The following is a 15718-nucleotide window of genomic DNA, read 5'->3' as shown; positions in this document are numbered from 1 at the left end:
GAGGCCGTTTCAGATCTCAGCACTTATTTATTTACATTTTTATCCCACCCTTTCCCCAAGGTGGCCCTCACCATGGGTGGGGGAAACTGTGGTCCCTCAGAGCTCGTTGGACTTCCTCTCCCATCACTCCCAGCCAAGATCGCCAGCGCTCACCGATGATGGGAGTTGTAGTCTGGTGACCTCTGAAGGGTCTCAGGTTCCCCATCCCTGCTCTCCCACTTCTCCCTCCACAGATTTCATCTTCAAAAAATTTGAATTATTTTAAAAATTCCACCTCCCTCAAAACAAAACCAACCCCCCCCAAACTGTGCATTTTTTATGTACACTTCCCCCAATTTTTTGGCCAGAGAGCTTGTACTGCAAAATTTGGGGAAGTGCAAATTTGAAGAATGCCGGTGTCTATGGTTTGCATCTTGTTAATTTTGCGTGAATTAGGTAATTCTGTCTTTAAATGCTAACTGAACTGCATTTATCCCCCATTCCTTCACAGGCCTAGTTCTCAGTGAGACGACACACCTGTGCCTGGGCTGTCTGACTGCAAGTGGAAACTCAGGTGGCTAAATTCTCCTCCTTAGCAATAAATAAACAAACAAATCTCTGCATGTAGAAATCTAGCACATCAGGGGTTTCTGTCTTGAAGAAACATCTAGTATACATCCTAATTCAGACGATGGCTTGGTGTTCATACAAAAGGGTAACCAGTCTTATTGGGAGGGGATTGGCGTGTTTGTGTGTCACTCTGCTCCTGATCCAGTAAACAGATGCGTGGGCCTGTAGCCCAATCAGAACACTCGCCAGGCTAGGCAGAGGAGGAGCTTCTATCTCCCTGGCAACCATCCTCCACAGCTTGGCCCTGTGACCTCACACTTTCGACACCGCGACTCTGCTGGGGAGTTCTCATCCAATACAGAGATCCCCATTTATTTATATTTTTTGCAAGAGATGGAAACTCCAGAGGTGAATTACCTGGGTGGGGGTGGGAATGATGGGACTGGAGAATGAGTACATTTCCAATAACCACAACATGCCATTAGAACAAAAGGAAAGTAGAATTTGTATTCGAGCCAACCAACAGAACATGACAATGAACAGAGGCGATAGACTCAGAACAGTTCCACCTCAGGTGTGGAGTTCTAGCTCTCCCCACCCTCAAAAAAACCCAATCTCTGTGCAGGTACAGAAATGAGGACACAGAAGGTGAGTAGCCGTGATCTGCTCCTTTGTCGCTTCGTACGCAGAACATCTTTGCAAAAGGGAGGATACAAAATGAAGGAAACCACCCACGCCCCCCCCCCCAAATCTGAAGCCACCCAAAATCTGAATCGGTACTGTCCTGAATTCTGCCACCCAACTTTACCTTCTCATCCCATGTAACGTAGAAGCAGTACTTTTCTTTTTAGGAAATCATAAAAGTGCTGGTACTCAACATGAAGTTGCTACAGTAAGGGCCACATTTTTAACATGGGGGAGGGGAGAGAAAGGTACCGGTACTGTGTGCCCTTGAGTTCCCCTAGGGGAAAAACCCCCACTGTGATATAAGTCTCTGCTCAGGGCAGGAGAAACAAGTGTGCTCTTACCTGCATAGTGGTCAAACACTGTAGGAACGTATTCTTCCGGAAAAGCATCGTTGGCGTAGCTCATCAGCAGGCAGGTCTTGCCCACGGCTCCATCCCCGACGACCACACATTTAAGCATCTTCTTCACGCTGCCGTCAAAGTGTTCTCCCTCTTTGCTGCTCATCCTGACTCTTTGTTTTTATCTACCTGCCCGCTTCCCCCAGACTTTCAGGCATACATGGAAGCAGTGAGGTCCCTGCTTCCAAAAAGCCTTCTTTCCTGAGTTAGTTTCTGTAGTCTTTTCTCCCCCCCCCCGCCTTTTGTTTTCTTTTCAAAGTAGTGGGCCTTCACGAAATCATAACGCCGAATCCCAAGCTTGTCCCAGCCCGAACTTTCTCAAGCCGAGAAGAAAGCCACACGGGGAAGAATAAATAGGACAATAATAGGGGCACGAGCGTGTTGTGAGCCCGAGTCAGGAAACCTTCATCTTGGATGCAGAAAGACTTTGGTTAAAAATAGACGCCATCTGAGGAGCAGAGTGCCTCCTTCTCTTCGTTGCTCCGGCCTGAAAAATCTGGGATTTGTGCTAAGCCCACCCCACTGGCCATCGCATTCCCAAGCGGAGAAGGGAAGCTGGAGGGGTTTAATGGATGGTTTTCATTTCCACGCAACCCCTTTATTTCCCCCAGCTTGCTGTATGTCAGGAAATCATGGGTTTCCTGCCGAATTCCATATTAGGATGAGTGGGGCTCGTGAAGGGCTGCGAACAATAGGAGCTCTGTATGTGTTTGTACTTTGCAGGAACTCTGCCAGGATGTGGAGGAAGAAAAGCGCTAGAGGTCTCAGCGCAGGATGAAGTTCGGAGGCCTCCTGCTCTGGGGAGACTGGCCTGAACGCTGCCACAACCCCAGAGACACTGGGGAGCGACATCGTAAAAAGGCAGTTCTGTAACTCAGGGGGCAGGGGGCTTTCGGCTCTGTGCCCCCTCGCAAGGAGTCGCCAGCAGCAGCAGCAGGCAAATATAAAAGGATCATCTGCGATAGAGATCTACATACAGATGATGCCAAAGGAGTTAGCCTTGGGCTGACCCCCTCCATGCGAGGCACAACTGATAGCATCTGGGACAAGTTAAGAAAGGTCATGGTCCTTTAAGGGCACCACTTCTGGCATTTCAAATCAGATAGACTGCTTCTGTTTAGACGCAGGAGTGAAGTATCTGCTGCCCAACCAGAATCTGCTGGCTAGATAGGACCCAACCGGGTTTTCTCCTTCTCCCTAATAGGCATTATTATTGGCCGAATGTGCTCTGTTGTGTTAGGCTGCAGGTGCAGAGGCTGGCAGAAACTGTCACGGTGCCCTCGCCAGCCTCTGAAGAAGCTGGTATTCGCTTGCTGCTGACCATCTCGAAACCGTGGTGTGGTGGCTGGAGCAGTGGGAAATTGATCCCCACTGATCCACGAAGGCCATTGGATAACTTTAGCCCTGTCATTTTAGGCCTGTCACTACATCACAGGGTTGTGGTGAGGATAAAATGGGGATAATAATAATAATAATAATAATAATAATAATAATAATAATAATAATTTCATAGGCAGGGAAACAAAACACAACCATCAATAATACAGTGGTACCTCTGGATGCGAACGGGATCCGTTCCGGAGCCCCGTTCGCATCCTGAGTAGAACGCAACCTGCATCTGCGGGTGCGCAGGTCGCAATTCGCTGCTTCTGCACATGCACGTGACGTCATTTTGAGTGTTTGTGCATGCGCAAGCGGTGAAACCAGGAATGGTTTACTTCCAGGTTTCGGTGGTCGCGCATGCACAGAAGCGCCGAATTGCAACCCGTGCGTGCACAGATGCACCGCTGTGGGTTGCGAACGTGCATCCTGCACAGATCACGTTCACAACCCGAGTGTCCACTGTACATTCATTTGTAAAAAAGGAATATACAATGGGATAGACAGGAAGTCCAAAGTGTTGGTACATATATGATTTGGGAATAGTTTTTTGTCCGTGTTTTTTCTTCTTTAGGTATATAAACTTTGTATACATGCTGAAAATTATATTATAATAAGCCTTGTTATGTAATATGGTAATGTTTACCGATGTAACATAAGAATGTTAATAAATAAATAAAACTTTTTAAAAAATAAAACTCAAGAGAAGTGAAGGGGGTCAGTCAATTAGAGGTTTTTGGAATGTAGGGGGAGGAATTGAATTTCTTGAGCCCCAAATGGCATTCTATGCTATGGCATTCAGAGTGGAAGAATTGGCTGGCTAGATGGAGCACTCTTGCTAGAGAATGAAGATATACCGGCACATTTCTTTTGCAGCTAGCACTTGTTATAAACCAGGTGCAGGGAGCCTGGAGAAGGCATCCGTGCGTTGCTAGACTCCAACTCCCATCATCCTCTGCTCTTGCCAAACCGGCTGGGGCTGTTGGGAATTGGAGTCCAGCTTTATCCAGAGGACCACCGCCCTCCCTCGCCCGTTCCACACCCCTATTATAAATAGTGAAATGGGCCTAAAAGGGATGGATGCCAAAGACACAAGTCCCATTAATAAAATTGTGTGCGTGCGCGTGAATGTTTGACTTGCGCTAACAATGTTGCTATTCTCAGTGTTTCCCAACCTTGGGCCTCCAGCTGTTTTCGAACTACAATTCCCATCACCCCTGACCACTGGTCTTGCTAGCTGAGGATTATGGGAGTTGTAGTCCAAAAACAGCTGGAGGCTCAAGGTTGGGAAATGCTGCTATTCTTATTGCTATCCAGGCAGAAAGAAAATAGCCTCAACAAACGTTCTTAAAATACGCTGCTTTCTTCTGCAGTTTAATCTTGGCTATATCCAGGCTTGAGCCTTTGAGCTTTGCTGCTAATCTGTCCACCCACCCACAAAGAAATCTCTGTGCTTTCCTCTTCTGCTGGAATCTGAAATTCCGCCCCCCCCCAGTCCTTCATCAAGTCTTAAAGTCAAAAGTGACCGGGTTGTGCTGTAGCACCAGCCCCCCGGTGGGTGAGACCTGCACCCCCAATAGCCATCTCTTTCCCTCCTTCCACACTTTAAAGCAGGACCGGAATATTGTTTTTCATTTTTTTTTTATTTTTTTTCTTCTTCAAACTTTATTGCAAGCACATAAAATTACACATACATAAAATCAGACATATACACCTGGAAAAGAAAAAAGCGAACAAAGAAGAAAGAAAAAAGAAAACCAATCACACCCTTACACACATTTGACTTCCAATAACCTCAGCTTTGGATTAAATATTCTACATATATCATCTGCAGTTGTTTTCATTCATCTTTCCACGTCGTAGGAGTCAAACATCATCTACTGTCAAATTATTAATTCCTAAATTAATCTCAAGGTAACTTAAAAATTTGGACCAATCCTCTGTCTTTTTGGGGTTGTCCCGCCTAATATATTGTGTAAGTTTCGCCAATTCCACATATTGATACAATTTCACCCGCCACTCTCTCATTGTTGGTATTTCGGGGGATTTCCATTTCTTTGCTATTAAAATCCTTGCAGCAGTAGTAGCATACTGAAAGAAGGTCTGATCTGGTTTTTTTATTTCCTCCCCAATCATCCCTAAGAGGAAAGCTTCGGGGTTCTTGGGGAAATTATACTTCAAAATTTTCTTTAACTCCTCGTAAATTTGTCCCCAGAAACCTTTCACTTCCCCGCAGGTCCACCAAATATGAATGAAGGTCCCCACCTTCTCTTTGCACCTCCAACAAGTATTATCTGCTGTTCTATACATTCTCCCTAATCTAGCCGGGGTCAGGTACCAACGGTACATCATCTTGTATAAATTCTCCCTTAAATCAGCACATGCCGTAAATCTCAAGCCATACTTCCACAAAGTTTGCCATTTGTCATAACCTAGCTCATATCCAAGGTCTTTATTCCATTTAGTCATTACCTCTTTGATCAGCACTTCCTTATTTTCATTTTCCAGCAGTTGCCTATACATTTTAGATAATAATTTATTGTTACTCTCAATAATCTCTACTTGGAATCTAGATTTATTTTCTCCCATGCCTATTCTCTTATGTTCCCTCCATAGTGCGTTAATTTGATGTAAATGAAACCAGTCCTTGATTTTCTCTTTTAATTCATCCTGCTGTCTTAATTTCCACCCTTCTTCTGATTTAATTAGGAGATCTTCATACGTCCACCTTCTACCTGTCATGTTTACTTTCTTTATTTTGATGATGTCCACGGGTGAGAGCCACCAAGGGGTACTTTGTTCTATCACGCTTTTCTTCCTATTCCAAACTTCTAAAAGTGGCCCTCTAACTGAATGATTATAAAAACCTCTATGAATTTTATCTTTCTCCTGCCAGAGGTAGGCATGCCACCCAAATCTTAAATCAAATCCTTCTAGGTCTAGTAGATCAGTATCTTTCAATGTGACCCATTCTTTAATCCAAAGTAAACATGCCGCCTCATAATAGAGCCTTAAATTTGGTACACCAAAGCCCCCTCTTTCCCTAGAATCCATCAAATATTTAAGTTTCACCCTAGGTTTCTTCTCCTGCCAAATATATTTGGTCAAGGTCCTTTGCCAGTTTTTAAAGCAGGCGGTACCTTTTATAACTGGTAAGTTCTGGAACAGAAATAACAGCCTCGGGAGAATACACATCTTAATCGATGCCATCCTCCCCGTCCAGGATAGATTCAATCTACGCCAGGTGTCCATGTCTTTCTTCATTTCTTTCCAAAGTTTATTATAATTATCTTCTATTAAGTTAATATTCTTTGGGGATAACCAGATTCCCAAATATTTCACTTTATTTACTACTTTAATGTCCACCTGTTGTTCCAGCTGTAATCTCTCCTGTGCTGTTAAGTTCTTTATTAATATTTTGGTTTTCCCCCTATTTAACTTGAATCCGGATAATTTACCGAACTCTTCCAAGAGTTCTACCGCTCTGCTAATACTTTCAATTGGGTTCTCTAAGAAAAGGACCAGGTCATCAGCGTAGGCCTTTAGTTTATATTCTTTCTCTCCAATTTTTAATCCCCTAATATTCGGGGTCGCTCTTATTTTGTTCGCGGCTGTTTCTAACACCAAAATAAACAGTAAAGGTGACAGAGGGCAACCCTGCCTTGTCCCTTTCATTATTGAAAAATGTTTAGTCAGGTTATTATTAATAATCAGCCTAGCCTGCTGTTCTGTATAGATCGCCCTAATAGCCTTCAAGTAGGGGCCCCCTATTCCCACCTTATCTATATTTTGCAACAGAAATTCCCAGGAGACGCGATCAAAAGCTTTTTCTGCGTCAATGAAGATAAGGGCCGCTGGTACATCTGGTCTTGCCTCCAGGAACTCCATTATATCTAGTACGTGCCGGACATTGTCCCTCAATTGCCTCCCTGGGAGAAATCCCACTTGATCTCTATGTATATATCTGTTTAGTAAATTTTTGAGTCTACTTGCCATGATGTCAGCGAAAACCTTGTAATCACAATTTAAAAGTGAAATTGGCCTATAATTTTTTAAATCTGTCTTTTCGTTTTCTGTCTTGGGAATCAGCGTAATGTACGCCTCCTTCCAGGAACTAGGAATCCTCCCCTCTTGGAGAGTGTTATTTATAACCTCTGTTAATACCGGCGCTAACAGATCTACCAATTTCTTGTAATATTTTGCTGGCAGGCCGTCCGGACCTGGGGACTTCCCGTTCTTCATCTTATTAATGGCATCCCTGACCTCCTTTCCAGACACCGCTTTGTTTAGTTGTATACAGTCCTCTTCTGTAAAAAATTTTCTTTCTTCTTGATCCAGGTAATTTTTTACTTCTACACTACTCTCTTCTCCTTTTTCATACAACTTTTCAAAAAAAGCAACAAATCTGCGTTCAATTTCACTCGGGTCCTCTATCACCCTCTCATCTACAATAAGTTTATTAATCGTATTTTGTTTCTTTCTTTTCCTGAGCTGCCATGCAAGCAGCTTCCCCATTTTATTGGCCGACTCGAAATATTTCTGTCTTGTAAATTTAATTTTTTGTTCTATCTCCTGGTTCAAAATAGCTGAGTATTGGGACTGCAACACCTTCACCGCTTGGCTGATCGTTTCATCTGTTGGATTTAAGGCCAGTTTCCTTTCACAATCTTTTAATTGGGCCAAAATATTGTCCTTCTTTTTTTCCCTTAACTTCTTTCTATAACTATTTTGCTGTATCAAAAAGCCCCTCAGGACTGCCTTACCGGCATCCCATACCAACTCTATTGGGGTGTCTCTACTCAAATTTATCGCCAGGTACTCTCTCAGAGTTTTTTTGGCCATATCTAGCACTTCCTCATTCTCAAATAGATATTCATTCATCCTCCACCTGGGTTGCCCTTTCAATTCATTTTTAATTTCCAAGACCAAAGGGCAGTGATCTGACAGGGTCCTGGGTAATATCTCACATCTCTTAACTCTCCATACCATCGCCCTAGTCACCCATATCTGATCGATCCTGCCCCAACTTTTGTGGGGCTCTGAATAGTGAGTGAACTGTTTAGTGGTGGGATTTCGGTGTCTCCAGATATCAATTAGATCTAAATTTTCCACTAAATCATTGAAAGCATTAGGGAGCTTCCCCCTGTTTACGTTCCTCTGGTTCTCACTTCTGTCCATGCTTGGTGTTGGTACCCCGTTCCAATCTCCCAATAGAATTAACTTATAAGGATCCAGTTCCAGCAGCAAACTTTCAAGTTTTTCAAAGAACTCTGCTCTATTTGAGTTCGGTGCATATACCGACACTACATTAATTCTTTCCCCTCGAAAATTTAATTGAATACCTAATATTCTCCCTTCCTCATCTTTACAAATTTGTATTGGTTCCCACCTTTCTTTGGCGTATATTACCACTCCTCTTTTTTTGTTTACATCCGAATTTACAAATTCTACTCCCAACTTTTTGTTCACCAAAATATGTCTATGCCTCTTTGCAATATGAGTTTCCTGAACACAGATTACGTCACATTTCTTATTTCTCAAAGCTTTTTGGATTTTATTTCTTTTAATTTTCTCATTCAACCCATTCACGTTCCACGATAAAAATTTTAAAGTGTCCAGTGTTATCTTAGTTCTCCGACTACTCTATCTCAGGTCAAAACTCTAATTAGAATCTAGCGCCTTTGTTTCCTGAGAGCCCCTCCTCCTCAGCCGCCCCTTCTCCCACTGCGGCTTCCTCCTCTTCATCTCCTGAGATTGACCCCCTATCTCCTTGGTCTTTCGCGCTCTCCTCCCCCTCCTCTTCCTTCTCCCGACCATTCCCCTTCGTTTCTTCCCTATCTCGCAGTCTATACTCTGTCCTTCCCAGCTCTCTTTCATATCTTCTTAGGAACTTCTCTGTTTCCTGTATATCCGTCAATTTAAATTTCTTGTCTTTGTAGAAGAAGGTGATCCCCTCGGGGAACTCCCACCTAAATTGTATTCCATTCCTCCTTAAAGCCGCGACCACTTGTCTATAGCCCTCTCTTTTTCGTAATAGTCTGATTGGGATTTCTTTGTAGATAATGATGGGTCTACCTTCAATTCTGAGTTTATTACGATAGCTCGTCCTTAGAATTAGATTTCTCATTTCTAAGGAGTTAAATATCACCAGACAGTCTCCCAAAAATTTATTAGGTTTTAAATGTTGTGGTCTAGACATTCTAAATACGTTATCTATTGTTAGTGCTATCTCTTCTTCTTCCAGACCCAACCATTTAGATAGCTCCTTAATCATTTTCTTCCTGACATCTTCATTTCTTTCTTCTACCACGCCTCTAAATTTTAAGTGGAGCTGCTTTTGACGCATGTCCGCCATAGCAAGATTGTCCCAAATCCTGTCCTGTGCTTTATTTAACTCCCCCAACTCTTCCCTCATCCTCCCTGTTTCTTTTTTCTGTTCCCTCATTTCTTTCTGTAATTTCTTATTAGACTCCTCAATTATCTTAGATTTTACTGACAGGTCTTGGATTTTTGATGAGAGCTCTCCTACTGCCTCTTCTATTTTTTTGTCAATCAGTTCTTGCATATCCCCTAGCTTATTTTCTATATATGTTTCGTTTTGTTTAAATTCTTCCTTTATTTTGAACCATAAGCTGTCTAAATCTTTGATCTCCTCTTGGCGTGATGTCTTTCTCTCCCCCGGGGTCCCACCGACTTTCTTTGCGTCCCTCCCTTCCTTCCCCATCATTATTTGTGACGCACTCCCTTTATTCACCGTTAGTTCTTTCCTATAATCCTTTTTCGTCCTATAGTCCTATAATCCTGACCTTTCCCTCCTTTCCCCTCAGAGAGCGCCTGCTGGGGTGGTAAATGTTATGACTGATCTTGTCCCATCCAATGTCCATACAAAATACATGTATACCCCGGGAGAACCGACAAACCCTCTATATACCCTTTAAAAGCCTGGGGGGAATTCTTGTTCCAGAAACATCGATTAGTCCACTCCTGGCTTTAATTTGTTTTCCCCTTCTACTCCTCTCAGTCCTCCCCTCGGGTCTTTTTGCCTAGTTTCACCTGCGTCACGTCCAGCGCCCAGCACTCCGAAGAAGGATGAAGGGAAGGGGGGGGGAAATGGTAGGTGGGAGAGGGGTGGAGCGTCTATAAAAGTCTATTAGAGTCTAATTGGAAACGTGGTCGTCCTACACAACTTCTTTTCCTATACAGTCAATTTTAGTCCTGATTAAATCACTCCCGGTACTTCAGGAGCTTCAGGGGCTTCCAACACTTCTAGCACTTCCGGCACTTCCAGCACTTCAGGAACTTCAGACACTTTGAACACTTTAAGCACTTTACGCACTTTGGTCTCCTCTCACCAGGTGATTGCAATCCCAATGATATCCCCCGGTTACAGTCAAGGCTCCCACTCAGAGTTTCGTGCCCTCCTCTTCAGCCCCACACGGGTCAGGCACAGTCATGAAAAAACAAACAAACAAATAAACAAACAGAGGGAAACTTCTGTACCGTTGATTACTCAGCGTCCGACTTCCGCCACCAATAGCCGGCTGTTTGCAACAGCGACCTGACCTGTTGTTACCGTCACAGCTTTGGGCGTCTTTAACGTATCTCAGGCTGCAAACCGAGGGTCAGACCCCTACCGCACCTCCCTTGGCGAGTCCTCACCCGTCTGTCCTTGAGTAAATATCCTTGAGGAGCGTAGATGATATTGGGGGGGTCGTCGTAGTCAAAACGAGACCTCACCGGGGAGCTTGGGAAAGCGTCCGTCACTGTCTGCCCCCGGAATTGGCGTTATATTGTTTAATACAATTTAGTCCTTGAAATCATTAAAAAAAACAATTCAGTCCAAATTCACTATCAACTCGGCTCTTGCTCATTCAGTCAGACTGAATTCACTAACCTCCTCACTCCTGCGGCTCCCCTTCTGCGCCATCTTGTCTCCGCTGCCGAGGAGAATCCCATAAATAAACAAACAAAGAAAAAAAAACCTGGGCGTCTCCTAGCTTCACGCCAGCTGCGCGCTTATATATAATAAGCACTTCAAAAAAGAAAATTTCCCATGCTGGAGACCCCGTTCTTATCTTGAGGAGCTCCGACGCTGTTGCAGCTGAAGCTCTGGGCGTTTCGCTGTGAGGCGGCACTTCCCAGTTTGCGCTAGCGGTCGCCGTTCTCTCGTTCCTCTCTGTTCTCTTTTCCCAGAGGGATAGGTCGACCGCGTCCACGCTGCAGGTGGCCTCTCCCCCAAGGGTTCCCCCCCTGAGGTTTCGGGGGACGCTGCGCCCTCGCGTCTTTCCCCACAATCTCACAGCGCCCAGAAAGCCAAGAGCTGGCTTTCTGTGCTTCCTCACTGCTCGCGTCCGGAACCGGAAGTCCCGGAATATTGTTTTTCAAAGGGCACAGCTGCACCAAAGCCTTCCTTTTGCAGGGCAACTGCATCTCTCATAGCAATCTTGGATTAAAGTATCGTGCACACCCCAAAACTACAGTTCCCAGGATTCTTTTTTTGGGGGGTGGGGGTAGCCACATGGCAATTAAACCGTTTGCAGTTGAGCTGTTCCCCAATCTTGAACACTTTTAGGCTTTTCAATTCAGGTGATCCTTTTCCAGTCTAGGCTCCACCACTGATGTGCAGCTGATCTCTTAGCGGTGATAAGATCTGTGCTGGTTTAGGGGCTGATGGGAACTGTAGTTCCAAACATCTGGAGGATGTCAGGTTGGCAAAGGCGGTATATGGGACATTTATGCAAGTAGACCTTGGGCAAAAAAAATGAGAGGCACAAATACAAGATGGGTGACACCTGGCTTGAGAGCAGTACATGTGAAAAGGATCTAGGAGTCTTGGTTGACCACAAACTTGACATGAGCCAACAGTGTGACGCGGCAGCTAAAAAAGCCAATGCAATTCTGGGCTGCATCAATAGGAGTATAGCATCTAGATCAAGGGAAGTAATAGTGCCACTGTATTCTGCTCTGGTCAGACCTCACCTGGAGTACTGTGTCCAGTTCTGGGCACCACAGTTCAAGAAGGACACTGACAAACTGGAACGTGTCCAGAGGAGGGCAACCAAAATGGTCAAAGGCCTGGAAACGATGCCTTATGAGGAACGGCTAAGGGAGCTGGGCATGTTTAGCCTGGAGAAGAGGAGGTTAAGGGGTGATATGATAGCCATGTTCAAATATATAAAAGGATGTCACATAGAGGAGGGAGAAAGGTTGTTTTCTGCTGCTCCAGAGAAGCGGACACAGAGCAATGGATCCAAACTACAAGAAAGAAGATTCCACCTAAACATTAGGAAGAACTTCCTGACAGTAAGAGCTGTTTGACAGTGGAATTTGCTGCCAAGGAGTGTGGTGGAGTCTCCTACTTTGGAGGTCTTTAAGCAGAGGCTTGACAACCATATGTCAGGAGTGCTCTGATGGTGTTTCCTGCTTGGCAGGGGGTTGGACTCGATGGCCCTTGTGGCCTATTCCAACTCTATGATTCTATGACCTTCTGCATCCCTGTTGAAGCATGGTGGAGGATGGCGTGCATCTTAAAACACCTTCATCAGTCAGCAGTGCATGAGACCCTTAATTTCAGGGTTGTGGGTTCTTGCACCACATTGGGCAAAAGATTCCTGCACTGCAGGGGGGTTGGAGTAGATTACCCTCATGGTCCCTTCCAACGTTCTATGATTCTATGAATGCTTTGGTCATTATCTGAATGCATGTAAAATAACAACAACAACAACAACAACAACAACAACAACAACAACAACAACAACAACAACAACATATTACTTATACCCTGCCTATCTGGCCGGGCCTCCCCAGCCACTCTGGGTAGCTCCCAACAGAATATTAAAAATAGAATCAAACATTAAAAACTTCCCTAAACAGGGTTGTCTTCAGATGTCTTCTAAAAGTCAGATAGTTGTTTATTGCCTTGACATCTGATGGGAGGGCATTCCACAGGGGAGGTGCCACTAGAAGGCCTTCTGCCTGGTTCCCTGCAACCTCACTTCTTGCAGTGAGGGAACTGCCAGAAGGCACTCGGAGCTGGCCTCAGTGTCTGGGCTGGACGATGGGGATGGAGACACTCCTTCAGGTCGGAGGCCATTTAGGGCTTCAGAGGTCAACACCAACACTTTGAATTGTGCTCGGAAACATACTGGAGCCGATGTAGGTCTTTCAGAACCAGTGTTATATGATCTTGGCAGCTACTGCCAGTCACCAGTCTAGGTAAGGGTAAAGGTAAAGGGACCCCTGACAGTTAAGTCAGTGGACCAGCCCCCTGCTGAAAAAGTTTGCTGACCTCTGGTTTAAAACAAACACAAGGAACTAAAGAAAACATACTGGGAGCCAAAGTAGGTCTTTCAAGACTGGTGTTATGTGGTCTCAGTGGCCACTCCCAGTCACCAGTCTAGCTGCTGCATTCTGGATTAGTTGTAGTTTCTGAGTCACCTTCAAACGTAGCCCCACATAGAGCGTATTGCAGTAGTCCAAGCGAGAGATGACTAGAGCATGCACCACTCTGGCGAGACAGTCTGCGGGCAGGTAGGGTCTCAGCCTGCGTACCAGATGGAGGTGGTAGACAGCTGCCCTGGACACAGGATTGACCTGCGCCTCCATGGACAGCTGTGAGTCCAGAATGACTCCCAGGCTGCAGACCTTCACCGCCTTCACTGATTCTGATTTGAAAAAGAGTTAGAGAGCTGGGTATCATTCGCATACTGATGAACACCCAGCCCAAACCCCCTGATAATCTCTCCCAGCGGCTTCATGTAGATGTTGAAAAGCATGGGGGAGAGGACGGAACCCTGAGGCACCCCACAAGTGAGAGCCCAGGGGTCTGAACACTCATCCCCCAAGACCACTTTCTGAACACAGCCCAGGAGGAAGGAGCGGAACCACTGTATAAGAGTGCCCCCTGTGCCCCCTTGCATCTTGCATTTCAACGAGTTATTCCACTTTGTGAAGTTTCTCTACTTCAAACTATCCCTCCCAAACTGTATCTGCACTGCGTTGTTCCGTCCTGACTCCTGAACTCGGTTCCTCCATCTCCAAAATTGTGGGGAAAACATTGCACTGTGGTGAAACATTCTGATGATTTATTTTCTCAAGGCTCCCGTCATCATTTTTACAAGGGAATGGGAGAGAGAGAGGGAAATAAACCTCTCTTAAAACTCCATCCACTGGCAAACAATGCTCCTTAGTCATCAAGAATCTCTGTGTCACCAGGATCAACGTGCCTGTTCTTGGGTAATCTGCCTACGCGTGATCTGAGGAACATTCTTCAAACAAGCCAGAATCCTTCCACTGTAGGCCAGAGAAGGCTTTTGTCACAACACAACCGGGGTCTCTCAAAGGAAGGTTAATCCCCAATCCGTCAGGACCCCAGAGTCCAGGAGACAGCGGTAAGGATGGTGGAGAAATTTGATTCCGCCTGCATCGCATGACAAATCCACCTAATTCGCTGCTTCCTCAATAATACGCAAACCGAAACACAGCCACCCTTCAATGTTCACACTTCTCTGAATGTTGCAGTGCCATAATCTGTACAAAACCCCATATGCCGAGGGCAAAATGTGCATATAAATGAGCAAAAATCATACAAAAACTGCATTATGTTCAGGGAAACGGCTTTGCCAAAAGGGGTGTGTTAGGCGATATTGCAAAAATGTCTAGAGTGGGACGGATTTGCATTGAAATGTTGATTAATTTTGTTGATTGAAATGTTGATTAATGTTGAAAATGTGGAGAACTGTACTGAAGGTTTTTTTGTTTTGGTTTTTTTAAAGAGAAATTGAGAGAAGCTGACGTTGACAGCTTTGCCCATGACAAGTAAGCAGGAGATAGAGTTGGAGGCTGCAGGACTACCAAGTAAGAAGTGGGTCACAGTTCCTGGCTCCAATGTTGGTGATCTGAGACTGGCTAGCAGGAACCCACTGAAACAATTCTCAAGGCCTGTAGAAGGGGAGCCAGGACCCTCACAGTCACCTTCTCCTTGGCCCAAGGAGTTGATCGCCTCCCACAGCACCTTGCCAGTCCAGCAGAGCAGGGAGCACATCAGCTGGAAAGCCATAAGACATAGGAGATGTGTCTTTAAGTCTTGGAGTGATGGACTGGAAGCATTGACTGAAAAGGGCTTTGTTCACTTCTAACCCTTGTCAGAGTAAGTTGCCACCCAGGCTGCCTTGATCTGTTGCCTCTTCAGCAAGACCAGGGGTGCATTCTGAGACAAACCTTTTTGCATACTTTCCCCCATTTCTACCACGCATAAGTTTCTATTTCAATGTCCTGCAAAAAAGAAAAAAATAACGATTCAGGCAATTACACTTTCCCCTATAATATATTGCCCCTTATATTTTCTCTAAACTTAAGAGTCCCAAATGCTTATGTCAGAACGTAAGGAGAGCACTCCTGGATCAGACCAAAGGCCCAATCCAGTCCACCATCCTGTTCTCACTGTTGTCTACCATACAGACGGCATTTATAAGTGGTCCACGGTTCACAAACACCCTCTGCAACTCCTCAAAAGATTCCATCAATGATGCCTCTGAAAATTTTTACACATCACTTGGGAAGAAAGGCGAACTAATGCCAGTGTACTGGAAGAAGCAAAGATCACCAGTGCTGAAGCAATGATTCTTCAACGTCAACTTCATTGGGCTAGTCATGTTGTGCGGATGCCTGATGATCGTCTTCCAAAGCAACTACTCTATTCCAAA

General features: G+C 44.9%; 1 protein-coding gene across 1 annotated transcript in view; it reads right to left on the bottom strand.

Annotated features, from left to right (window-relative positions):
* The window catches only part of RHOJ (ras homolog family member J), a 63849-nt gene extending 61643 nt beyond the window's left edge, over positions 1 to 2206 (bottom strand). The window contains exon 1 of the mRNA XM_081194630.1: positions 1578 to 2206. Within this exon, the coding sequence (XP_081050756.1) occupies positions 1578 to 1740 (163 nt within the window). The 5' untranslated portion in view covers positions 1741 to 2206. The remainder of the gene's footprint in view (positions 1 to 1577) is intronic.
* Positions 2207 to 15718: the final 13512 nt, after the last annotated feature.

The sequence above is a fragment of the Podarcis bocagei genome (assembly GCF_964188305.1).
Source record: "Podarcis bocagei genome assembly, chromosome: 1".
In the NCBI taxonomy this organism is placed as follows: Eukaryota; Metazoa; Chordata; class Lepidosauria; order Squamata; family Lacertidae; genus Podarcis; species Podarcis bocagei.
This window is presented reverse-complemented; position numbering and strand designations above follow the sequence as displayed.